The 26341-nt window shown below is 45.4% G+C and overlaps 2 protein-coding genes across 6 annotated transcripts in view; one reads left to right on the top strand and one right to left on the bottom strand.

Annotated features, from left to right (window-relative positions):
- The window catches only part of APBB1IP (amyloid beta precursor protein binding family B member 1 interacting protein), a 123232-nt gene extending 118020 nt beyond the window's left edge, over nucleotides 1-5212 (top strand). For all 4 annotated transcript variants that reach the window (XM_079772955.1, XM_079772956.1, XM_079772954.1 and 1 more), the window contains exon 14: nucleotides 1957-5212. In XM_079772955.1, coding sequence (XP_079629081.1) covers nucleotides 1957-2463 — 507 coding nt within the window. In that variant the 3' untranslated portion in view covers nucleotides 2464-5212. The remainder of the gene's footprint in view (nucleotides 1-1956) is intronic.
- A 4536-nt stretch (nucleotides 5213-9748) lies between these two features.
- Nucleotides 9749-26341, bottom strand: part of LOC307100516 (protein adenylyltransferase SelO-like) — a 68720-nt gene continuing 52127 nt past the window's right edge. For both annotated transcript variants that reach the window (XM_079772982.1, XM_079772983.1), the window contains one exon: nucleotides 9749-11571. In XM_079772982.1, coding sequence (XP_079629108.1) covers nucleotides 11449-11571 — 123 coding nt within the window. In that variant the 3' untranslated portion in view covers nucleotides 9749-11448. The remainder of the gene's footprint in view (nucleotides 11572-26341) is intronic.

Below are 26341 nucleotides of genomic sequence, written 5' to 3'. Positions count from 1 at the left end.
CCTTCTAAACACTGTAGCTAGAGCCCTAACCAGTTTGGTTCAGTGGATAGAGCATCAGCCTGTGGACTGAAGAGTCCCAGGTTCAATTCCAGTCAAGGGCATGTACCTTGGTTGCGGGCAATCCCCAGTAGTGGGTGTTCAGGAGGCAGCTGATCAATGTTTCTAACTCTTTATCCCTCTCCCTTCCTCTCTGTAAAAAGTCAATAAAATATTTTTTTTTAAAAACTGTAGCTAGAAGCTATAATTTAGTTACTAGCCCAGTTGATAACATCTCCATTCACTATACAAGTTTCCTTGAATATTTCCCATGTGTGATTCAAAGCAACCTTAAATAATTGCACATTTAGAAAAGTTTCACTTCATTTCCACCTCTCATTTTGTCCATCAGCCAGTGGTGGAAACAAGTAAATCTTATATTATTGATCTTCTTAGAGTTTGTGAAGACCCCTGTAGACGGTCACAAGCTGTGTTCCTGCCACCTCAGCTCGCACTGTGCTTTCCGCTGTGTGATGGTCACGGTTTCTGTGGTGCTAGTGGAAGACAAACACTTTTAAAAGCTGAAAGCAATTAAAGGATCCCAGAATAGAAATCACTTAATTATGTGTCAACATCAATTCCCCAACTGCCTGTTCAGAAATTTAAAAAATACATCACCAGTTAATTAGCTTATCGTGTTAAGTAAATAAACCAAAATAGAAACTCTATTGTAAGGCACTTTGTGGGGGGAAGAAAACTTCTAAATGGAATCTTTACTGGGAAGAGGTTATCAGGCAAAGAAAGAAAGAAATGAAAGCCTGATAAAAAGTAAATTGCAATGATAATTATCACTAAAACAGAAGGATTCAATTCAGCTGCCTGAAATTTCTGGGGAAGTTACATTATACAAATATAATTTATTATGATCTCTTCTACCATTGGCATGCTTTTGTTAGCCTTTGACAAAGTTTGGTGCTCTGGTTTCTACCATTAGCACATGCTTCATGATCTTCCTCTTTGGAACCGCTCACATTTATCTCATTTGATTGCATCATAACCCTGAGACAACCCTAGATAATAATAGGGATTATAACTAGCCAGCTGGTTTTCACACAGGTAAGAAAAGGTAAATCCTTAAGACTCTAGACCAGGTGTGCACACTCCTGCTCCACCACCTACCACGTCCCCTAAAGCTGTTAAGCCTATAATTAGCTCCTCCCTAGAAGCCCTCAGTCCTGGGAAAAGGCACCTTTGTTCTCAGCGTGCCAGCAGGGAAACAGTTCTTGCCCGGACCGACAGCCTTTATGGTGGGTTTACACAAGGGTTACCTGTAGTCCACAGAGAGCTGTCCCGGCTTTCTTTTTCCCTTCCAAAATAGAACGTTTGAGATTTGGGGAAGGTTTTGGGACTCTCCTTAACCCCCTCTCTGCCACTGAGGGTATACAGTACAAGGGCAAAATAATTGTAGAGACCCCTGAGCTTCACAACCAGCCCAATCCAGACCAAGAAAAAATGCTATGGATGGATATGCCTGCACCCTGGGGCGTAAGTGGGAATTCCAGGAGAGTCCATTTACTTCCTTTTTAATTCCTGAGGCTACCTCCCAGGTAGCTAAGCTCTATCCCACTTAAGCTCTTTTAAAGATAACAGCTGTTCTGAGGAGACACATGTATGTCTAAATGCAATAGACAACTCCTCCCATACTGCTGTCCTGCAGTCTGGCATTTACAGGAGACAGGGTGTGTTAGTGCCCCAGGTGACAATGTTAAAGACCTTTTGGAGTCTTTCTCCCGTCCCAGAGGAAAGATGAACTCCTGAAACATCCTGTAGCCTCAGGGACTGGGGGACTGGGGGACTGGGGCTCCCAGGAGCAGACACTGCCTCACAGGTCTGACGTGAGCCAGACCTCACACGTCAGTGGAAATGTCATCTCTACTGTGGCTGCGTGTCCAGAATAATGCTGTCGTTGCTTTGTTGAAGGACAAGAAGCCAGCTCTTGGTCAGCAGGACCCAGGAACCCCCAGGGCCCATCACCGTCCGAAGTCCGGCCTGCCCCCGCCGCCTCCCGTTCGGCGGTCCTCAGATACCAGCGGCAGCCCCGTGATACCCGCCAAGGCCAAGGGCACCGGCCTCCCAGCCCCACCCGATGATCTTCTGCCGCCGCCGCCGCCGCCCCCGCCTCTGGAGGACCAAGAGCTCCCGCCACCACCCCCTGATTTTAACGACGCGCCCCCGGACTTTGTGCCTCCCCCTCCGCCGTCATTTGTCGGGGATGCGGGGTCATTACCACCCCCTCCTCCGCCGCCACCCGCCCTGGCACCCGAACCCCAGAGGCCGCCCCCCATTGCCACCAAAAGGCCTCCTATTCCCCCAAAGCGGCAAGAGAACCCAGGACCAGCCAGCGGGGGGCCGGGCGGGGGCGGGGAGCAGGATTTCATGTCAGATCTCATGAAAGCTTTGCAGAAGAAAAGAGGCAACGTGCCCTAAAGGAAACATACAGGTATCTTTGTGTGATCGGTATAGTCACTTCTAACCACAGATGTAGTTTTCTTACTCTGTTGTCGTGACATCTTGATCATTTCAGATAAAATAGTGAAGTATTCTGACTAGAAATGATGTAAAACGTTTCCCTGTTCTCAAGTACATTCATAACCACTAACCTAACAGAATTTAGAATACCTGTCTGCATGTACATGTCTTCCCTGTGACTTCCAAGTCAGTGGACTGTATCTCGCTTTCCAAGTTAACCAAAACGATGTTTTATGTTCATTTATTTTATGTTCAGAGCATCAAATTAATAAAAGTTTAAATTTTCCCCCAGAAGATGGTATTTCTAGAAATATCAATGTATAAATCTAAGGCAATATCCACACTTTTAATAATATACTTGATATTTTAAAAAGAGCTTTAAAAATCCCACACCTTCTAAAGAAAGCATGTCAGACTCAAAGGCTAACATGGGCCAAATAAGCAAGGTTTAAGTTCATGTGGGCTGCAAATAAACAAAAGCTTCAATTTTCATAGAAACGTAGGTTTATTTCTATAGAGACATGCTGAATACAAAGGGCTGAAATAAGTGAGTAATCATTAACATAAAATAATAGAACATTTTAATAAAAATTAATATTTTTTCTTGAACATTAACTTACCAGACACTGAATAACTGCACAAATTAATAAGCGTAACACAAATAAACCTATTTTTCTTGTTCTCTGAAAACGAAATATTCTTGTTGTGCATGCCAAACAAGTCAGTCCAATTGGCTGCTAAAATATTCGCTGCTAGTATTAGTGGAGAGAAATGGTGCACCTGTGCATAAGGCGTGTAAGGGAAATCTTACCTTATAATAGAGAAACATGCAAATTGACCGCACCTCCGCTATGCCCACGATTGGGCCGGCAGGAGGCTGGGGGCGGGACTCCGGGTGGCATATCCGCTGTTGAGAAGATCAAGATGGCGGTGCCCAGTGGCCGGGCCCATGCCGCCACTCCGGGGGATGCCTGGGGCGATTGGCACCCCGGGGGGGCGTGGCCGGGCCCCTCCCGCCCCTCCCGGGGGGGATGGGCCACCCGGGGGGCGTGGCCGGCCCCTCCCGCCCCTCCCGGGGGTTCCAGGGGGCGATCGGCCACCCGGGGGGGCGTGGCCGGGCCCCTCCCGCCCCTCCCGCCCCTCCCGGGGGTCCCGGAGGCAATCGGCCACCTGGGGGGGCGTGGCCCGGCCCCTCTCGCCGCTCCCGGGGGTCCCAGGGGAGGCTTTCCGGGCCTTGGGCACCAGCGGGGAGCCTGCACCGATCGCAGGAAACCACTGGGGGTCGGCTCCTGTGATCGGTAGCAGGGATGCTGGGTGCGGCAAGCCCAAGGCCAGGAAAGCCTGGGGTGGAGGCTTTCCCGGCCTTGGGCACCAGTGGGCAGCCTGCATGGATCGCAGGAAACCACTGGGGGTCGGCTCCTGCAATCCTTAGCAAGGATGTTGAGTGCCGCCAAGCCCAAGGCCACCGCCTGGGGCCAAGCCCCGACCCTGAAAAAGGCAGAAGGCGGTGGCCACAGCCAAGGCCTGGGTCCCTGGTGCCGGCAGAAAACTGGTGCAGGCAGCCAGGTGAATGAAGGTCTATTGCACGAATCTTCGTGCAAACGGGCTACTAGTGAATTATAATAATCAGTCATTAGCGAACGTTGTAGTTCGTTAAGAATTATGTATGCCTGACCAGCATGGCTCAGTGGTTGAGCGTGGACCTAGGAACCAGGAGGTCACGGGTTTGATTCCCGGTCAAGGGCACATGCCCGGGTTGCGGGCTCGATCCCCAGTATGGGGCGTGCAGGAGGCAGCCGATCCAGGATGCTCTCTCCTCAAGGATGTTTTTCTCTCTCTCTCTCCCTTTCTCTCTGAAATGAATAAAAACATACTTTAAAAAAATAAAAATAAAGAATTATGTATAACAGGATATTGTAAAAATTAAGTTGTGAAATTTTTATTAAAATGTTTCTTACAAACCGTTATATTGACTGGGCCACAAAAATATTCATTGTAAGCCGCATGCAGCCCATGGGCCGCAAGTTTGACATGCTTGGTCTAAAGTCTTGATACTTATTTTCCACCTTCACCTCCATGACTTTCAGAATTTTCAGAAAAATGAAAGGGGAAAATCTTCTAAAACAGAACCTCACTGGCCTGGGGTGAGTTAAGGGTCATTCCTTGTCAAATCATTTGCAGCTGAAACTTGACAGAAGAGGTACTGGGACCCATCAGTGTGGATCAACCGGACCCAGAGAATACACCTGGGTGCTGGGAAGGGGAAAGGGAGAGATGGTTGTCATGGACTTCAAGGAAGACCCAAAAAAACAAAGCAAGTTTCCCTCCCCTGCTTCTTCCTCTGGGGGCATATAAAACTGGCATGATTTGAATATTGTGAAGGCTCTGTTGTCACTTTGAAAGTATAATGCTTGATTTAGTCATTAAAAGGTTTATTACAAAAATAAACCTAGGAAGACGTCGGCCTGCAGATGTGCTTAACCTAGATCCCCCAGAGCTGGGTGATAGCCTCATCTTGTAAAGTCTCTCCACAACATATCCTTTCTTCACAGGGAAAAGCAATAAAAAATATTGGGTTTTGATCCATTCTGATAATTTCTGTCTTTTAATTGGTATGTTTACACCATTGCTGTTTAAATTGATTATTGACATCATTGGATTAACATCTACCACATTTGGTACTATTTTCTACTAGTTGTCCTTGTTCTTTGTTCCTATATTTGACTTCCACTCTTTTTCTGCCTTTTGTATTTTAAGTGAGCATTTTATTTTATTTTATTTTATTTTATTTTATTTTATTTTAATTTATAGGGGTCCCCCTTATACCCTGTTCCTGGAACTGGTCACAGAGTGCACCCTTCACTCAGGGAGAAATGCAATTCTGTAGGGCCAGTTCTTGGGCTCACAGACAATGTGCTCCACAACCTGACACCAAGGGCAAAGAAAGGTGCATTCTGGGAGGCTAAGGGGAGGCAATCAGGCTCCATAGTTGTTTTTCTGTCTGAAATGCCCAATGCCTGACAACCCCAGCACACTCCCGTGCTATGTGTCCTTGCTCAGGTCTCTTGGTTCAGCCACAGCTCATACTCCTCACTCCTGCTGGAGTGCCCACCTAGTCCCTTTGTTACTCCTAGCTGAGAGAATGTCAGCCACAACCAGATTCCTCCCCTCTCCGGCAAAGCCCTGCTTGCTGGAAGCTACCCATTGTCTACACTATCATGAAAGTACACCAGGGAACACAGAAGGCTGATGGACCTTGGGCTTTAGCAAGGGCTAAAAGCTATGCACTGATTGTTCTGTCAAGACAATGGTGGCTCAAGACAATCCCCTAACCTGATAATCTTTTACTGTTTACCAAACCTTACCTTTGATATGTGTGTTTGCTTTGCTAAAGGGCAAATGTGTATTCTAGTACATAAAAAGCTATGGGTCCAGAGATTCAAGGAACCTCTCCGCTAGAGATTAAGGTCTCCTCCTGGCTCCCCCCATGCCTTCTAAATTTATATTTCTGTCTAGTGTATCCATTTACGTGCAGCCCCTTCTCCAGATCCTGAATCCTTGCTGCAAAAGGTTGTGGCACCTGCTTTGAGTTCCCAGCTGCCAGGCTGCATCCTTGACTCTATCAGCCAGTCACCCTTTTGGCCTTCCCTTTTTGCTCCATTTATCCACCTTTAGCTGTTTCAATGCATGGCTCTCTCCAGTGTATTTTTGCAATGAGCAGGGTAATCCTTGGTTGAGTTATAACTGTTCAAATTGTGAAAACTTCAAGGTGAGAGGCCAAGAGGATCTCATACTGCCATTCCTGACATCACCTGCCAAAGAGCTAAGCATTTTATATGATTCCATTTTCTTTCCTTTTTTAGCACATCAATTATACTTCTTTCTTTACAATGCTAGAAATTGATTTCAGGGTTAAGGTAAGAAATATATAGGATGAACCTGAAACATCTTACACACCAGAAAACAAAGAAGTTATCAAAAACTTCTAGGATTATGTCCAAAGGAGCCAGTATGAATAAAATCTCACTGGCCAAACATGGGACACTTTGTACATCAGTAAAAATAATAAATGCAATTGTATAAAACATAAAATATGCTTAAATTCAAGAGTTCATACTGACACTAACATGCTTGGGAATGCACTCATTAGTTTGCCTTTCTGTATCTCAGGATAACCAAATAATTAATGATAGGAAGTTTTCCTTTTTAGAAGGATTCCTAATAAATGATAGGATTAGATTGTCATCATCAACAACTTTATTGAATCAGTGGGTCAAGGTGATTGTCAATGGTACTGATATTACAAAAAGAGAACTAGTGGAAGTACATAACGTTTGCCTCCTGATAGCATTTCTATCAAATAAATATGAATCTGAATCAAGCTCTAGATTTATAGAAATACTAGGGGCCCAGTGCACAAATTCGTGCACCTTGAAAGGAATTGTGGGCCACTAGGCTGCAGTGAGCACAGGGGTAAGTCTCGGCCCATCCTCCACACCTCCGCCTGGCCCCTCCCGCCTTGGCCTCTGGTCCCCTCTCTGCTGGCAGCCCTGCTCCCACTGCTGCCACTGCTCCCACACACTGACAGCGCAGGCCCTGCTCACACTCACTGACGGTGTGGAGTGATTGGGGCAAGCGCCAGCAGCGAGTGCAAGCGGAGCCGGCGCTGTCAGCGGGTGTGAGCAGCAGCTGCTGCCTCGATCACCCCTCAGGAGCAGGAGGAGGTGGAGAAGCCCTCAGGGGTGATAGGGGCCATTGCCATCAGCAAGTGAGAGAGGTGGCTGCCAACTCTGATCGCTCCTCAAGGGCAGGGGGAGGTGGAGAAGCCCTGAGGGGCAATTGGGGCCAGCAGCTGCCACTCACACTCACTGACGGTGCCAACCAATCGGGGCTGGCGTCAGGCACCAGCAGCGGGTGTGAGCGGCAGCTCTGGCACTGGCAGTGGGTGCAAGCAGGGCAGCAGCAGGAACCATGGCATGCAGGAGCAAAGAATTTTCAGTAACCACCAGAGACTCACCCTGATGACAGCGACCAGTGCCCCACCTTGGTCTGGCACCCTCACTCACCTGCTCCACCATCCTGCCATGGCCAATGCCCACCATATTCCACGTGTGCCCCCTGGTGGTCAGCACACATCATAGCGACCAGTTGTTTGGTTGTTCCACAATTCGGTCTATTTGTATATTAGGGTTTTATATATATAGATAGATAAGGGATGCAGCAACATGTTAAACAATACCACAGAGATGCAATCAGAAAAATACAGACTGGGAAACACTACAGAATAAATTATCTGTTTTTTTCAACCAAACGAAACAAAAAAATTGCAAGAAAAAAGATGTGGCCAGGTTAAAAAAACACACAAAAAAAACTTAAGAGTACTTATATGGGTAGCTCAGTTGATTAGAGCATTGTCCTGAAAAGCTAAGGCTACAGGTCTGAACCCCAGTCAGGGTGTGTAAAAGAATCACCAATGAATGCATAAATAAATAGAACAACAAATCAATGTTTCTTTCTCTCTCTCCTCTCTCCCTTCCTCTTTCTCTCTAAAATCAATAAAAAATTTTTAAAAGAAACTTAAGAAGTTTTATTATCTAATTTTAATGTGCAGTCCCTATGTTTATCCCAATTCAAATAAACAATTATAAAATAACTAGTGGCCTGGTGCACAAATTTGTGCACATTGCAAGGAAAATAATTAAAAGAAATATTTTAATATCGCTATTCGCCCTTTCTCTATAGAAGTGTCAACCAAATTCACGATCGACAATGACAGATGGAAACACACATGTGTGATTGGTGCCAGTGAGAGCTTTATATGTATCACGCATGCGCAAGTCAACTTAGCCTTTTATATAGAGAGAATAAACTTGCTTATATTAGACCTGCTTTCTGATTTAGCTAAACTTTTTCAAGCCCAGTGAAGCACCCCAACTTCTCGCTTAGATAATTGTCAGCAACAGAGCAGTAAATATCAACAGGAAGCAGATTATTATTGTAGATCACGCAGGGAGAACAAAGGATAAAATATTTAACTGCAGCAGTGTTTGACTATATTCTGAACAGTGAGAAAACCTGAAGTCATTTTTAAGGTCCACCATTTCTTACTTCTTTTCAGTTGGGTCAAGTTTCTAAGCTTTCTAAATCTCCGTTTTCCAGCTAATGGAACAACAACAACAAAAAGATTCCACCAAGTCTCCTATCTACCTACTCCAGGACTTCTGTGAGGATCAAATGAGATGAAGCATGTGAAAACACTTCAGACATTTGTTTAAAGTGTAAAATGTGCCGAAACTGGTTTGGCTCAGTGGATAGAGCGTCGGCCTGCGGACTGGAGGGTCCCAGGTTCGATTCTGGTCAAGGTCATGTGCCTTGGTTGCGGGCACATCCCCAGTAGGAGGTGTGCAGGGGACAGCTGATCGATGTTTCTCTCTCATCGATGTTTCTAACTCTCTGTCCCTCTCCCTTCCTCTCTCTAAAAAATCAATAAAATATATTTTAAAAAATAATAATAATAATAAAATAAAGTGTAAAATGTTTCCACCTGGCTATAAAGCAAGTCAGGCTAAAGAAACTGCAAGGAGGCTAGTCGCTAGGGAGAGGAAATGGGTGTTGCTACATGATGTCATTACCTGGACGGACACTTAGCATATTAGTCATATATATATATATATATATATATATATATATATATATATATATATAGACTAGAGGGCCAGTGCATGAAATTCATGCACGGGGGCGGGGGGTGGGGCTGTCCCTCAGCCCAGCCTGCACCCTCTCCAATCTGGGACCCCTCGAGGGATGTCCGACTGCCCGTTTAGGCCCGATCCTACCAGGATCGGGCCTAAACGGGCAGTCGAACATCCCTCTCACAATCCAGGACTGCTGGCTTCCAACTGCTCACCTGCCTGCCTTCCTGATTGCCCCTAACCACTTCTGCCTGCCAGCCTAATCACCCCCTAACCACTCCCCTGCCAGCCTGATGCCTAACTGCTCCCCTACCAGCCTGTTTGCTCCTAACTGCCCTGCCCTGCAGGCTTGGTCCCCCCAACTGCTCTCCCCTGCAGGCCTGGGTCCCCCCAACTGCCATTCCCTGCAGGCCCAGTCGCCCCCAACTTCCCTCCTCTGCCGGCCTGGTCGCCCCTAACTGCCCTCCCCTGCAGGCTTGATCGCCCCCAACTGCCCTCCCTTGCAGGCCTGGTCCCTCCCAACTGTTCTCCCCTGCTGGCCTGATCACCCACAACTGCCCTCCCTTGCAGACCTGGTCCCTCCCAACTGCCCTCCCCTGCTGGCCATCTTGTAGTGGCCATCTTGTGTCCACATGGGGTCAGTCATCTTTGACCACATGGGATCAGCCATCTTGTGTGTTGGAGTGACAGTCAATTTGCCTATTATTCTTTTATTAGATAGGAGGATTAAATAGGATAGAGGCCTGGTGCACGTGTGGGGGCCAGCTGGTTTGCCCTGAAGGGTGTCCCGGATCAGGGTGGGGGTTCCCTTGGGGCATGGGGCAGCCTGGGCAAGGGACCTATGGTGGTTTGCAAGCTGGCCACGGCCCCCGGCAACCCAAGCGAAGGCCCTGGTATCTGGGATTTATTTATCTTCTATAATTGAAACTTTGTATCCTTAAGCGGAGGCCAAGGCAGGCCAGGGCTACAGAAACTTGGCTTCCTCCATCGCCAGAGGCAACTCAAGCCTCCTGCTCTCTCCAGCTCCATGGCTACTGCCATTTTTGTTGGGATTTATTTATCTTCTATAATTGAAACTTTGTAGCCTTAAGCGGAGGCCAAGGCAGGCCAGGGCAGGCAGAAAGCTTGGTTTCCTCCATTGCCAGGGAAACCCAAGCCTCCTGCTCTCTCCGTGGCCGCAGCCATCTTGGTTGGGTTAATTTGCATACTCCTGATTGGCTGGTGGGCATGGCTTGTGGGTGTAGCAAAGGTATTGTCAATTTGCATATTACTCTTTTATTAGATAGGATAATGCTGATAACATAAAATAATGGGGAAAAATTGAAAATTGGCTATTTGGTTTAATGCATTAGGGAGTTAGTTAATTCTCTTAAGATGATAATGGTATCATGGGTATGTGTTTAAATTATTAATGTTTAGAGATGCATACAGAAATATCTATAAATTAAATGAAACAATGTCTGGGAATTTCTTGTATTTGTGTGTTAATCCTTACCTGAGGATATTTTTTTCCATTGATTTTTAGAAAGAGAATCATCCATGTGAGACCCATCAATTAGTTGCCTCCCACATGTGCCCTGATGGGGGCCGAGGATCAGGCCTGCAACCAAGATATGTGTCCTTGACTGGAGTCGAACCCACCACCCTTAAGTCTGTGGACTGATACTCTAATCACTGAGAAAAACCAGCAGGGCTTTAAAATACTTGGGGATATATAAATTATACCTCAATTAAAACAGTAACTAGGAACTTGAGGGAAGTGTGTAGGGTGTAGATGAAGCAAGATTGGTCATACATTGATGATTAATAAGCTGGTTGAATGGTAAATGAGGTTCATTAAACTATGCTCTTTTCTTTAGTAAATGTTTGAGAATTACCGTAATAGACAAAACAAAGCTCTAGAGTACAATGAAACTATTATACTTATTAGATGTGTCCCAAAGTACTGGGTACATAGTATTAAATGAACACTTACAAATTGATTAAAATATTATCAAGATTTCTCAATTATTGAGAATAACTCGTGATTTACCAAAAACACTTCATTATTCCATTAAAGTTATTAATTAGAAAAAAATGACCACAAAGATGTTACAAAGAATAGGTCCAGTTTACCTGGTTAAAAAATATTTTTATATATAATCATTATGAAATTCAGGATTTTCATCAAAATGTAGATAAGAATTTATCAAATTAATTATTCTATATTAAGTTCAATGATAGAAGTATTCTTTAATTTCTTTTTTCCAAATCAAGATGAGCAGCTAACTCTGAGATCTCTAGCCCAAGCAGGAGTAGGTGAGGAGTAGCCTGCTTTCTCAGCTGCAGATTGCTTCTGAAAAGGATGCTGAAGAACTTGCTGCAGAAGATAGACCTGGTGAACAATTTAAATAGATAAATATAGATTTTCTCCCTTAGGACGCTTATTAATTATCTAAATTTCTAACAAGGTAAGTTTTAAATTTGTCTGAAAATGTTTAAACATTTTATATTTTACATTTTATTAAAACTTCAATTATAGTTGTTACAGAAAGTCCCTTAAGTACTAGTTTTATATTAAAACAGGAGAGTGAATATGTAGTGTCATGAAGACTACATATATATCCTGATTATTAAAATTCACAGCAGTTAGATTATAATTTTCTGAAATATTAACAAAAATAACACAATGTCAATAATTTTCAATCATTCCAAATCAAGGGCATGATTCCAACTTAGACTGCTTCCTCATTTTGCCCCAAGTACTTAAGGAACTTTCTGTGGAACAATAGAAATTTTAAGTAACAACTATTACAATTTTGCCCCATGGTTATAAACTGAGACATCAAAGAGCACACTTCTTTAAATAATAATTCTAGGGGAAGATGTATATTTTCATCCAGTTATAAAATAATTAAATCATGGAGATGTAATGTACAGTATGGTGATGATATTTAATACTATATTGCATATTTGAAAGCTGCTGAGAGTAAATTTTAAAAGTCTTCATCCCAAGGAAAAAAAAGATTTTTGTAACCACGTATGGTGATTGATATTAACTAGACTTATTGTGGTGATCATTTTGCAATATGTACAAATATAGAATCATTATGTTGTACACCTGAAGCTAATATAGCATTATATGTTAACTATATCTCAATTTAATCTATTTTCCCAGTGGTTTTATCACTTTCTTGAGTTATGAAGATAATGCATAGATGTGAAAGAAAACAGTGGATGATTATAATAAGAAAGTAAAGCCAAGAGATCAAATAGAGTATACTACTATACTACCAATATTTTAAATAGAAAGACTGCATCGTCATCAATCTTAGAGCCCTTCTTCAACTCTCCCCAGGTACTTTCTGTACACATCCTTTTATTAAAGTCGGTCTTAAATCTATCTGATCTCACCTACTAGTTGGAAAGCTCCCTGAATCAATTTCTGTACTTCTCCACAGCACTCACATAGAGTGGATTCTCAAGAAATGTTTGAAGCAAGAAGGTAAACACAAGTTGTATATGTAAAGAATTTCATGTAAAAGGCTTATCAAAAATAAATTTTTTTTGTCCTTTCCTGTATGAGAATGTAAACTTTAGTTAACATTCTAGGTTCAGTTCCCTGGTAACCGGATGAGGTGAGGTGGTACATCAACTGTATCACCACACAGCATTGCTACTGACTGAAAATAGCTTCTGGCCTGGGAAGTGTAAATCCCCGATAGAATCCCTAGGGCTTTCCTCAGTGTGCTGACTCTCAAGGCAGGTCTCCTGTGGGGACACTGGAAACTACACCTATGGCCCTGACAAGGAATATTGCTTTTTTATTTTTATTGAATTTATTGGGGTGACACTGGTTCACAAAATTATGTTTCAAATGTACAATTCTATAATTTATCACCTGTATATTGTATTGTGTCTTTGTCATTCAAAGTCAATTCTTCTTCCATCACCTTTTATCTCCCCTTTATCTTTTTCCACCTCCCCCACGCCCCTTTCCCTCTGGTGATCACCATACTTTGTGTCTGAGTTGTTTTTTTGTGTTTTTTTTTTTTTTTCTTAATCCCTTTACCCTTATCACCCAGCACCCTAGCCCCTTCCCCTCTGACAGCTGTTAGTCTGTTCTCTATATCTATGAGTTTGTTTCTATTTTGTTTATTTAGTTCATTAGATTCTACATACAAGTGAAATAATATGGTACTTGTCTTTCTCTGACTGGCTTGTTTCACTTAGCATAATACTCTACAGGTCCATCCACACTGTTGCAAAGGGTAACATTTCCTTCTTTGTTACAGCTGAGTAATATTCCATTGTGTAAATATACCACAGTGTTTTTTTTTTTATCTACTCATCTACTGATAGACACTTGGGCTTGTTCAAATCTTTGCTATCATCAAACAAAGTACTGCGCGAATATAGAGAAAAGAGAACCCTCGTGTACCAATCCTGGGAATGAAGATTGGTACAGCCACTGGGGAATGCAGTATGGAGTTTCCTCAAAAAATTCAAAATGAAACTGTATTAAGACCCACTGATTCCACTTCTGGGAATATATACGAAGAAAACAGAAACACTAATTTGAAAGAATATTGCACCCCTATGGTCACTGCAGCATTACTCACAATAGCCAAGATTTAGAACATGAAGCTGTTCAGCTGGGGTTGCCCCTGCATCTTACCAGTGTGGCTCTCGTCTCCTCACACCTGACCCTCCCACTGTGCCTTCCTGCTGGTGTGGCTGCTGCCAGAAGTCCTGCCAATGAGGAACCGGATGCTGCCCTGTTCACAGACATGTTTCTGTCCTGTATCTTTCTGAGTGGAGTGGGGCCAAGAGCAGCCTGCGATAGTCTTATAAGTCTGAATGTTTACGTGAATTTAGGAAAATACCTCCTTACCCACAGTGGACACTGCATCATTACTCAAATGTAATTTTAAGAGAGGGAAGAAAAGAGGAAAGAAACAAAAGGGAGGGAATAAAAGAAGAAACAACAAATGAAACAAATTATTACACAATGTTTAGTTTCCTGAGCTTAGACTGCTTTACTTAAAGATAATTGTTGAGTTATCTCCCTTTTCATTGTTTTTCCTTAATACAAAAAAAAAAAAAAAGTATATTTAAGAATTTTTTATTTTTAAAAATGAAAACCTAGAGTTGTCAGGCTAATTAAACTACTGGAATTAAAAAATTAATGCAAGTTTCAAATCAGAAATAGCCAATTTTCTCTCTTATGCAAACTCGGATGGGGAAAGTAGTGACTAGCGCACGTGTGATGAAAATGATTCTGAGCCCTAGCTGGTTTGGCTCAGTGGACAGAGTGTCGGCCTGCAGATTGAAGGGTCCCAGGTTCGATTCCAGTCAAGGGCACATGCCCGAGTTGTGGGCTCAATCCCCAGTGGGGGGCATGTGGAGGCAGCCAATCAATGATTCTCTCTCTTCATTGATGTTTCTCTCTCTCTCTCCCTTCTTCTCTGAAATAAATAAAAAATATTAAAAGAAAATGATTCTGAGGTTGTGACCAGTTTTAGAGTAAGAGGGCCATGATAATCAATGTCTGCTCCTGTGAAGAACAAGAGTGACATGACAGCATAGGTGCTGAGGCCACTCCACTTCTAAAAATACACATTACTAGCGGCCCGGTGCACAAAGTCGTGCACATGAAAAGGGAATTAATTAGAGGAAATATTTTAATATTGCTATTTGCCCTTTCTCTATAATAGAAGTGTCAGAGATGAAAGAAAATTAGTAAAATGTATATGAAAATCTCCCTCCTGTCAAAGTCTCAGACGAGCCGCGGGACCCAGAGTCAAGTCTCCGCCCACCCACACATGTCCAAAACCGCATGAGACCCAGACCCGTGTGTGTGTGTGGGGGGCGCCTCAACCCCGCCTGGGACAGGGAGACACAGCCTCAGGTCCCCCATCAAGCCCTGCTGGGCGGGGGATGAAGTCTCCTGCTTACTGCAAGTAACAACCATTTGCATACTAACCTTTTATTATTAAGGTGTGCATTACCTATGGACACAGACAATAGGGTGGTGAAGGCCTGGGGCAGGGCAGGAACAGGGTGGAGGGGGCAATGGAGGAGGGAACAAAAGGAGACATTGTAATATTCTCAAGAATAAAGATTTTTTTAAAAACCAAATGGGTGTAGCTGCGTTCCAATAAAACTATTTACAAAGCAGGTGGAGCTGGATTTGGCCTGCAGGCTGTAGTTTGCTGACCCATTTCATTTTATTTTATTTTTTTAAAGAATAGTTTATTGATTTTTAGAGAGAGAGAGAAAGGGAATGGGGTGGGAGAGGGAGAGAGAGAGAGAGAGAGAGAGAGAGAGAGAGAGAGAGAGAGAGACATCAATAGGCCCACAACCAGGGCATATGCTCTGACAGGGAATCCGGCAACCTCCTGGTGCAGGGTATGATGCCTAACCAACTGAGCCACACCAGTCAGGGCTGCTGACCCCTTTTAAGTAAGTTTGCATTTCTGCTAGGATATTATCTAAGTCTAAGAACTTTTTTGTTTTGTTTTGTTCTGTTCATTCTCAGAACGTTTTTTCCCTAAAAACAGCATCTTATTTTTATTTCACATGTGCCATATATTTTCCTAAGTCTGAATATAGTAATAATAGTTTTGTTTTTAAGTTTCTCCCCCCCCCCCCCCCGCATATTGTTTCCTCAAAATTCTGTTTGTTTTTGTTATATTAGAGGTTTTTCTCAAATACTGATGGCCCCTGGTTATCTGCTCATGTCTAAGAGATTGAATAGCATAGCGGTTGCCTCTGTGGTGGGGGAGGTGTGGACTGGGGCATGACGAGAAACTTTCTGAGGAGATGGAAATGTGCTCTATCTTGAGTGAGGTATGGGTTGCCCAGGTGTATACAACTGTCAAGAGCCATTATACTGGCCACTTAAGACCTTTGCATTTTCCTATAATTGTTTAAACAATATAAAAAACGGTTTATGAAAGCAAGCTGCTGAGTAGCGCTATGCGAGGTGGGGGGGGGCGGGGGTATGAGGGCTGGTTGACTCAGGGGCTCAATACAGAGAGTTGGGGTTGGGCTGTTTAGTTGGGAAATCTCTGATGCCACCCTATTTAGGTATTCTTTTCTTGGTGAGTTGGACTAACTCTGAAAGAGAATTAATACAAACAGGAAAAAACCAAACAATTTGGAGAAAACAGTATGCAGGTAGAAGAAAACGAAAACAAACAGGAAGTGAAACAACAGTAACAAAATACTTGTTGTTAATATAGTCAGAGATTGAAGGGAATGACGTCTGGAGTGTCCTGTCTGGAGAGTTTAGCCCTGACCTCACTGTCTGGGAGCCAGAGGGGAGGGGCCCCAGGTGATGGGATGGGAGGCGGGCTTCCCGCATTCAGGCTGGAGCAGTCAAACAAGCCACTGGTGGGTCACAGGGCTACCCCTCCCCGTTGTCCTGCTGTGTCCTGGGTTCAGAGACCCTGTTTTATCCTCTCAGGACAATGAACCTTCTGTCTTTGTTGGGGCAGGGGCGGGGCAGCTGCTGCCCAGCTGTGCTGAGTGGAGAGGGAAAGCTGGGGATTAGAGCCCTTTGTAGACCAATCCTCTTGGTTTTGGCCCCAGCTTTGCTCCCACTTCCAGGGGTACTTAGTTCATTAACACGGGCACCTGTGGGGGTTTTGTGGGGTAACCCCTGATGCCCCTTCGCTTTTCTCACTTCTGGCTTAGGGTCCACTTCAAGGGCAATGTCCTCGGGCTGCTAAGGCACGGACCACATTCATCCGCCTTCCAGATTTAAATGTTTGTTGCCGTTGTCCCTTTCACTGTGTTCTTTCTGATTCATACTGTGGTAGGCAGAATAATGGCCACCAAATGTTGCCTGCAGTGCCATCCGCCTGCTCGGAGCCAGGCGCGCTCCGAGGGCGGGATCTTCCCGAAACAGCTGGGGGAGGGCGCCTCAGGGCCGGTGGGACTGATGGGAGTGGAGTGTGGCATGGAGGTGGTGCCTGTGCTTCCATGAACGGTGCCAAGCGGAGCCTGCAGGCCGAGCTGAAGCAGCGCCTGTGGGCCATCAGCAGCACTCACAGCTGCCCGGGCCACGTGGGGAGTACAGGCCGCCCTCCGCCAGCCCCGCCTCCCCCGCCCCTGTCCCCGCTGCCACAAGTCCCCTCCCACCCGAGCCTGCTGGCCTTCAGGGCTGAGAAGCAGCTCAGTGCCGGAGGCCCGCAGCGCTGTCGGGATCATGCTGGCAGCGCTGGTCCCTTGGTGCCTGGCCTGTCCTCTTGAGATTGAACCTGAAGGACTACTAAGAAGGTCCCCAGTTCCGCCCCACCTCCACCCTGGATTGATTGGAGTCTGAGGGCCGGGAGGAGGGACCAAGAGGTCTGCCTGGCCAGTCACCGCTGCCACTGATTGATCACCTCCCCCTCCCTCAGCTCCCTAGCCTGGGGGTCGAGCCTCCAGTTGGTCGTTGTGGATGTGACAGACCCAGGGTATTTATATATTAGGACTAGAAGCCAGGTGCACGAAATTCGTGCACGGCGGGGGGTTGTCCCTCAGCCCAGCCTGTACCCTCTCCAATCTGGGACCCTTGGAGGGATGTCCGACTGCCCGTTTAGGCCCGATCCTGGTAGGATCGGGTCTAAACGGGCAGTCGGACATCCCCCTCACAATCCAGGACTGCTGGCTCCCAACTGCTTGCCTGCCTGCCTTCCTGATTGCCTCTAACCGCTTCTGCCTGCCAGCCTGATCACCCCCTAACCACTCCGCTGCCAGCCTGGTTGATGCTTAACTGCTCCCCTGACAGCCTGTTTGCCCCCAACTTCCCTCCTCTGCCGCCCTAGTCACCCCTAACTGCCCTCTCCTGCAGGGTTGATCATCTCCAACTGCCCTCCCTTGCAGGCCTGGTCCCTCTCAACTGCCCTCCCTTGCAGGCCTGGTCCTTCTCAATTGCCCTCCCTTGCAGGCCGGGTGCCTCCCAACTCCCCTCTCCTGCTGGCCATCTTGTGGTGGCCATCTTGTGTCCACATGGGGGCAGGATCTTTGATCACATGGGGGCAGCTATATTGTGTGTTGCAGTGATGATCAATCTGTATATTACTCTTTTATTAGATAAGATAGAGGCCTGGTGCACGGGTGTGGGCCAGCTGGTTTGCCCTGAAGGGTGTCCCTGATCAGGGTGAGGTTCCCTTGGGGCATGGGGCGGCCTGAGTGAGGGGCCTGTGGTGGTTTGCAGGCCAGGCACACCCCCTGGCAACCCAAGCGGAGGCCCTGGTATCTGGAATTTATTTTCCTTCTACAATTGAAACTTTGTAGCCTGGAGTGGAGCCAAGCCTGCTGCTCCCTCTGGCCGGCAGCCATTTCTGTGGCAGTTAATTCACCTTCTATAATTGAAACTTTGTAGCCTTAAGCGGAGGCCTGGGCCCAGCCAGGATGTGTGGAAAGCTTTGCTTCCCCTGTTGCCGCCAGCAACCCTGGCCTGCTCTCTCAAGCTCCATTCTGCCGCCATTTCTGTTCGAATTTGTTTACCTTCTATAATTGAAAGTTTGTAGCTTGAGTGGAGGCTTAGGCCTGCAACAGCTCGCGGAAAGCTTGGCTTGCTCTGTTACCTGGGAAACCTTGCTCTCTGTGGCTGTAGCCATCTTGGTTGAGTTAATTTGCATACTTGCTCTGATTGGCTTGTGGGTGTGTCGATGGTACGGTCCATTTGCATATTACCTTTTTATTAGGTAGGATAGCTCTGGCTGGTGTGCTTAGTGGTTAGAGCATCAGCCTATGCACCAGAGGGTTGTGGGTCCAATTTCCAGTCAAGGGCACGTATCTGGGTTGCAGTTTGATTCCCAGCTCTAGTCGGGGCGCATATGGGAGGCAACCAAACATCTCTGTCACATCAATGTTTCTCTCTCTCTCCCCAACCCCCTCCCTTTTACTCTCTCTAAATAAAAAATCAATGGGAAAAAAATCCTCACTCCTTGGGTGAAGATGAAAAAAATTAAAAACATATATTATATGCAATGAATTTTTAAACAATTAACTATGAAATATTTTATTTTATTTTTTTTTTTCAATTTTTTTATTAAGGTATTATATGTGTACATATCTTACCATTGCCCTCCCCACACCCCACTCCCATATATGCCCCCACCCCCCAGAGTTTTGCATCCATTGGTTATGCTTATATGCATGCATACAAGTCCTTTGATTGATCTCTTATCTCCCCCACCTTAACTATGAAATATTTGAGGCATAGAAGTATGGAGAATAATATAATGAACTCCTGTGTAGCCTCCATTCAGCTTCAGAAATAAAATACTTCCAATTTTTGAGTCAAGTATCCTTCCCTGACTCAAATTTCCTTCTTACTGCCGCTACCACTGTCCAGAGTTGATGTCTGTCATTTCTATTTATTTTGTTAATTTTACTATATATGTGCATATCTCTAAGTAACATGATTTTGCATGTTTTTCAGCAAAATTAAGTGGTAATACATTGTATGTATTCCTTTGCTACTGTTTGTTTTGCTTAACATTACATGTGGGCTTCATCCATGCTGATGCATATAAACCTAGTTCATTCATCTTCACTGCAGTCAAGATTAATTTAAGTGGACCCAGGTTATTACTGCCATCAGGCCTCACTGGATTTCAGAGATTGAATCCAAAATTCCTAAACATCCTATCTAATAAAAGAGTAATATGTAAATTGACCATCACACCAACAGACAAGATGGCTGCCCCCATGTAGACACAAGATGGCTGCCACAAGATGGCTGGCAGGGGAGGGCAGTTGGAGGTGATCAGGCCTGCAGGGGAGGGAAGTTAGGGGTAACCAGGCCAGCAGAGGAGGGCAGTTGGGGGGGCCCAGGCCTGCAGGGGAAGGCAGTTGGGGGGGGCCAGGCCTGCAGGGGAGGGCAGTTGGGGGCAACCAGTTAGCAGGGGAGGGCAGTTGGGGGGGACCAGGCCTGCAGGGGAGGGCAGTTGGGGGGGCAGGCCTGCAGGGCAGTTGGGGATAATCGGGCCGGCAGGGAAGGCAGTTGCGGGGGGGGGGGGGGGGGCAGGCCTGCAGGGCAGTTGGGGATAATCGGGCCGGCAGGGAAGGCAGTTGGGGGGGGGGGGGTACCAGGCCAGCAGGAGAGGGCAGTTAGGGGTGACTGGGCCAGCAGGGGAAGGCAGTTGGGGGGGACCAGGCCTGCAGGGGAGGCAGTTGGGGGTGACCGGGCTAGCAGGGGAAGGCAGTTGGGGGGGGGGGGGACAGGCCTGCAGGGGAGAGCAGTTGGGAGCAACCAGTCAGCAGGGGAGGGCAGTTAGGGAGGACCAGGCCTGCAGGGGAGGGAAGTTGGAGGGGACCAGGCCTGCAGGGGAGGGAAGTTGGAGGGGACCAGGCCTGCAGGGGAGGGCAGTTGGGGGCAACCAGGCCTGCAGGGAAGGGCAGTTGGGGGGAAGCAGGCTTGCAGGGGAGGGCAGTTGTGAGCAAACAGGCCAGCAGGGGAGGGCATTTAGGTGCGACCAGTCTGGCAAGGGAGGGCAGTTGGGGGTGACCAGGCCTGCAGGGGAGGGCAGTTGGGGGAAATCGGGCTGGCAGGGGAGCAGTTAGGCATCAATCAGGCTGGCAGGGGAGTGGATAGGGGGCAATCAGGCAGGCAGGCAGGCGAGCAGTTGGGAGCCAGCAGTCCTGGTCTGTGAGAGGGATGTCCGACTGTCCTTTTAGGCCCAATCCCACAGGGCCCAGATTGGAGAGGGTGCAGGCTGGGCTGATGGACACACCCCCACCCCATGCACTAATTTTGTACACCAGGCATCTAGTAAATAATAACAGGAGAATAAGACCCTCAGATGTTCAAATAATGTACCTATATAACATAAATATTTTAAAATTTAAATACATTAAAGAATAAATTAGAAGATATGAGAAAGTAATTTAAAGAAAGATCAGGCAATGACAATTCTGGAAAACTTGTGCTGGCAACGGTCTAGTTTAGCAGGTCTACAAACAAATCATTGTGTTTAAAATGTGATGTATTTCTCTTTAAGCACTCATGTTCCTGCCTGGATCCACCACTATGATGGAGAAGGAGGAGGAGGAGGAGGAGGAGGAGAGCCTAGCTCCATGGGGGAAGGGAGAACAGCTCAGAACTGGGGCACTCAAGGCATGAGACTTGAGGCAGACCCAGCCTCTAGGCTAAGGAGGCCCACCCAATAGATTACTATGGACTTCAACCTATTGTCCCTCAGTCAGGTTGCCCGGGGCCAATAAGGGAAAGGGACTCACTTTGGCCTGTACCATAGAAGCTCCCAGGAGATCCAGGATAAACACACCAAGGTACAGATTCAACAACATCAGAGCAAAATCCAGTGAGCTCCACCAATAGCCCAAAGGTTTATGAGTGTGTCAATATGTGTGGTTTTGTGTTTTGTGTGTGTGTGTGTGTGTGTGTGTGTGTGTGTGACTTTTGTTCTTCCCTTTTTTACTTTCTTTTTTCTTGCATATCTCTAATTTCTCTCTCTCCTTTGATTCTATTGTTTTTTTTCTTTTTATTATTGCTTTTTCTAATTTTATTCTCTTCTGTTCTCTTTTCTTTTTCCACTTAACTTTTCCTATCTACATCGAAATATATCCATTGTTACTACATTTTAAATTATTATTTCAATTATTTGCTATTTCCTTTTCTTTTTCATTCCTATACTAGCTCTTTTAGCTTCCTTCTTACTTCCATATTGCCATTTTTTCTTCTTTCTCCTTTTTTCACTATATCCCCTCTAAGTCTTTGGTCTTGTATCTTTTAGTATTATTTTTATTTTTTCTTTGCTTAGCTTTCTCTTCTTTTTCCATCTTAGTCTTTCCTATTGTTGTTTTGCATAGCTTGATTTTCATCGTGTTTTTGGTTTGGTCCTATTGTGTACTGTTCTGTTCTTAAAAACCTGCATAACAGCTGGCACGAGGTTGGTGTTGAGCCTCACTGTCAGGAAGTCAGAGGGGAGATCCCTCCCATGAGTGGTATATAAATAATCAAGTCCCAACTACAGCAGGAGAGCCCAAATGACACAAACAAGTGGTAATCCCAGAGCATCTAGCTCAGGAGAACAAAGAGACTGCAACACTGAACCCTTCAAGACACTTTCTACATGAGGCCATCCCACAAAGACTGGGAGACATAACAGTTCTATCGAATACATAGAAACAAATACAAAGAGACAGCTAAGATGGGGAGCAAAGAACAACCCCAAAATGAAAGAAAAGGAGGAATCTCCAAAACGAGAACTAAATGAAATGGAGGCAAGCAACCTATCAGACAGAATTCAAAGCAATGGTTATAAAGATGCTTAAGGAACTTAATGCAAATTACAACAGCATGAAAAGGGAAACAGAAACCATGAACAAGAACCAGACATGGGGGTGGGGGTGGGGAGGAACCAAGATGGCGGCATAGGTAAACACCTGAACTTGCTGTCACACACAACCACATCAAAACTACAACTAAAAGAAAAAACGGATATTATCCAGAACCATGAGAAGGCTGGCTGAGTGGAAGTTCCACAACAAGAAGGAAAGAGAAAAGCTCATCTAGACTGGTAGGAGGTACAGAGGTGCAGAAGAGGGAAGGTACAGAGGCATGCATGGAAACGGGCTGGCAACTGGGTACGCTGTGGTCTTTTTAAATCAGGAAGGAGATACAAACTCCCGACTGCTCTGAATTCCAGTACTGGGTGAGATTCTGGGGGCCCAGACTCATACCGGGAGAAACTGGACTGTCTGGCATCAGGCCGGAACACGAGGGCGGTTTTCTCTCAGAGGTGGTCGCAGTGTTCATTGTTCCTGCACAATGAACAGGAACCAAACAGGCCGCAGGACACAAGAGACCCAGGGACCTATCTGGGGCAGGGCTAACGGGAAACCACTGCTGCTTGCACCACCCCGTGATTCCCTGAGACCACACCCACCCAATTTACAACCCTACCCAAGCTCTGCACAGAGGCGTTTGCATATGAATGGCCTGGCCTTTTGCAACCTAACCTAACAAACTGTAGCTGGGTCAAAGAACCCCAGAGCTTCCAAAAGAAGGCCTAAGGCTCATCAGCATCCTGCACTGCTTCACAGCTGAGCCTCATCTGGGCACCTCCAAACCCCAAACTAAGAGGAGGAATCTGCAGATCTCTCTGTAGCTCCTGCTGGGTGGCCTCAGGGAAGGGGTGACTTTGCAACTCCTTGGAGATCCAAGAGCCAGTGCAACCAGTGGTCAAAGTGCGATCACACCAGATTACAACTCTTCAGATCCATAAGAGACACACTCAGGGGGCAGACTCAGTGAGCACCAAAGCCCTACTGAAACAAGTCCTGCCCCATAAGGGTGTTTCCGGCACAGCAGTTCTCCCATTGTAGACACAACTGGTCCTCACAGCCAATTGGTCTGGAGGTCAATTCTGCCCAGTGATACCAACAGCAATCAAGGCTTAACTACAACAAGACTGTGCACACAGCCCACAAAGGGGTGCACCAAGAGCATCCACCTCAGGTGACTGAGGAGGCTGAGCCACTGGGCCCTATAAGACACCTAGCACACAAAGCCGCTCTGTCAACACAGGGAAGCAGCCAAAATGCGGAGACAAAGAAATATGTCACAAATGAAAGAAATGGAGGAAAGCAAACTACTGGATATAGAGTTCAAAACCACGATTATAAGGTTACTCAAGAATCATCTAGAAACCTCTGAGAAATTTAGTGAGACCCTCAAGGATATGAAAAAGGACCAATTAGAAATTAAGCATACGCCGAAACCGGTTTGGCTCAGTGGATAGAGCGTCGGTCGGTCTGCGGACTGAAAGGTCCCAGGTTCGATTCCGGTCAAGGGCATGTACCTTGGTTGTGGGCACATCCCCAGTAGGGGGTGTGCAGGAGGCAGCTGATTGATGTTTCTCTCTCATCGATGTTTCTAACTCTCTATCCCTCTCTCTTCCTCTCTGTAAAAACTCAATAAAATATATTTTTTAAAAAAAAGAAATTAAGAATCCACTAACTGAAATAAAGAATAATATACAGAGATCCAACAGCAGACTAGAGAATCCCAAGAATCAAGTCAAAGATTTGAAATACGAAGAAGCAAAAAACACCCAACCAGAAAAGCAAAAAGAAAAAAGAATCCAAAAATATAAAGATAGTGTAAGGAGCCTTTGGGACAATTTCAATGTACCAACATCCAAATTATGGGGGTGCCAGAAGAAGAGAGAGAGCAAGATATTGAAAACCTATTTGAAGAAATAATGACAGAAAATTTCCCCCACCTGATGAAAGAAAGAGACCTACAAGTCCAGGAAGCGCAGAGAACCCCAAACAAGAGGAATCCAAAGAGGACCACACCAAGACACATCATAATTAAAATGCCAAGGGCAAAAGACAAAGAGAGAATATTAAAAACAGCAAGAGAAAAACAGTTAGTTACCTACAAGGGAGTACCCATACAACTTTCAGGGGACTTCTCAACAGAAACTATGCAGGCCAGACGGGAGTGGCAAGAAATATTCAAAGTGATGAATAGCAAGAACCTACAACCAAGATTACTCTACCCAGCAAAGCTATCATTTAGAATTGAAGGTCAGATAAAGAGCTTCACAGATAAGAAAAAGCTAAAGGAGTTCATCACCGCCAAACCAGTATTATATGAAATGCTGAAAGGTATTCTTTAAGAAGAGGAAGAAGAAGAAAAAGGTAAAGATAAAAATTATGAACAACAAAGTGACAACAAATACATATCTATTAACAAGTGAATCTAAAAATTGAGTGAATAAAAAATATGATGAACAGAATAAACTGGTGAATATAATAGAATCAGGGGCATAGAAAGGGAGTAGACTAACAATTCTCAGGGGGAAGGGGGTGTAGGGGTGCGGGAAGATACTGGACAAAAATCGAACACCTATGGATGAGGACAATGGGAAGGGTAAGGGCATGGGGTGGGGTGGGAACGGATGGAGGGGAGCTATGGGGAGAAAAAAGAAGAACAACTATAATAATCTGAACAATAAAGACTTATATAAAAAAAAAGAACCAGACAGAAATGAAGAATAAACTATATGACATCAAGCACATACTAGTGTGGAATCTCAGAGGGAAGGTGGAGGAGAGTAGGTGGGTGGGAGGTAATCAACCAAAGACCTTGTATACATATTTGCATAAACCATGGACACAGATAATAGGGTGCTGAAGGCCTGGGCCAGGGAGGTGGGGCAGGCTGAAGGGGGTCAATGGGGTCAACAATAAAGATTTTTTTTAAAATGGGCAAAGGACCTGAATAGACACTTCTCCAAAGAGGACACACAGGTGGGCCAATAGACATGGAAAAATCCTCAAAGTCACTAATCATCAGAGAAATGCAAATTAATACCATAATGAGAGCCCAGTTGGCATGGCTCAGTGGTTAAGCGCTTACACGTCGACCTATGAACTAGGAGGTCATGGTTCGATTTCCAGTCAGGGCATATGTTCAAGTTGCAAGCTTGATTCCCAGTGCGGGGCATGCAGGAGGCAGCCAATCAATGATTCTCTCATCATTGATGTTTCTATCTCTCTCTCCCTCTACCTTCCTCTCTGAAATCAATAAAAATATATTTAAAAAAAAACAACCAATGAAATATCACCTCACACCTGTCAGAATGGCTATCATCAATAAATCACCTCAAAAAGTCCTGGAAAGGCTGTGGAGAAAAGGGAACATTAGTTCACTGCTAGTGGGACTGCAGATTGGTACAGCCATTATGGAAAACAGTATAAGTTTCCTGAAAACAATATAAGTTTGACCCAGTGATCCCACTTCTAGGAATATATCCTAAAAACCCCCAAAACACCAATCAAAAAGAATATATGCACCCCTATGTTCATAGCGGCATTATTCGCAATTTATAATAATAAAAGGGTAATATGCTAATTAGGCTGGACGTCATTCCAGAAGTCCTTCCGGACGAAGCCGGGGCTGGAGGGAAGCCCGGGTCCTGGGTGCCTTTCTTCTTTGTAAATAAAGAAAGAACTGGACAAAGTCTATGAAACATCTGTTTGCAAACATTAGACAGCTGGCAATGCAGAATTTTGATGACAGAGAGAAAGGAAACAAAGGGAGAGAGTCCTAATATGTATGTCCCTGATTTTCTGCCTGGAGAAATTTTCTGGATCATACATAGTATGTGGAAGGGGATTCTAAACAAAGC

This window comes from Cnephaeus nilssonii (genome assembly GCF_951640355.1).
Source record: "Cnephaeus nilssonii genome assembly, chromosome: 1".
Taxonomy (NCBI): domain Eukaryota; kingdom Metazoa; phylum Chordata; class Mammalia; order Chiroptera; family Vespertilionidae; genus Cnephaeus; species Cnephaeus nilssonii.
The sequence above is the reverse complement of the archived record's forward strand: the minus strand, read 5'-3'. Positions and strand labels throughout refer to the sequence as shown.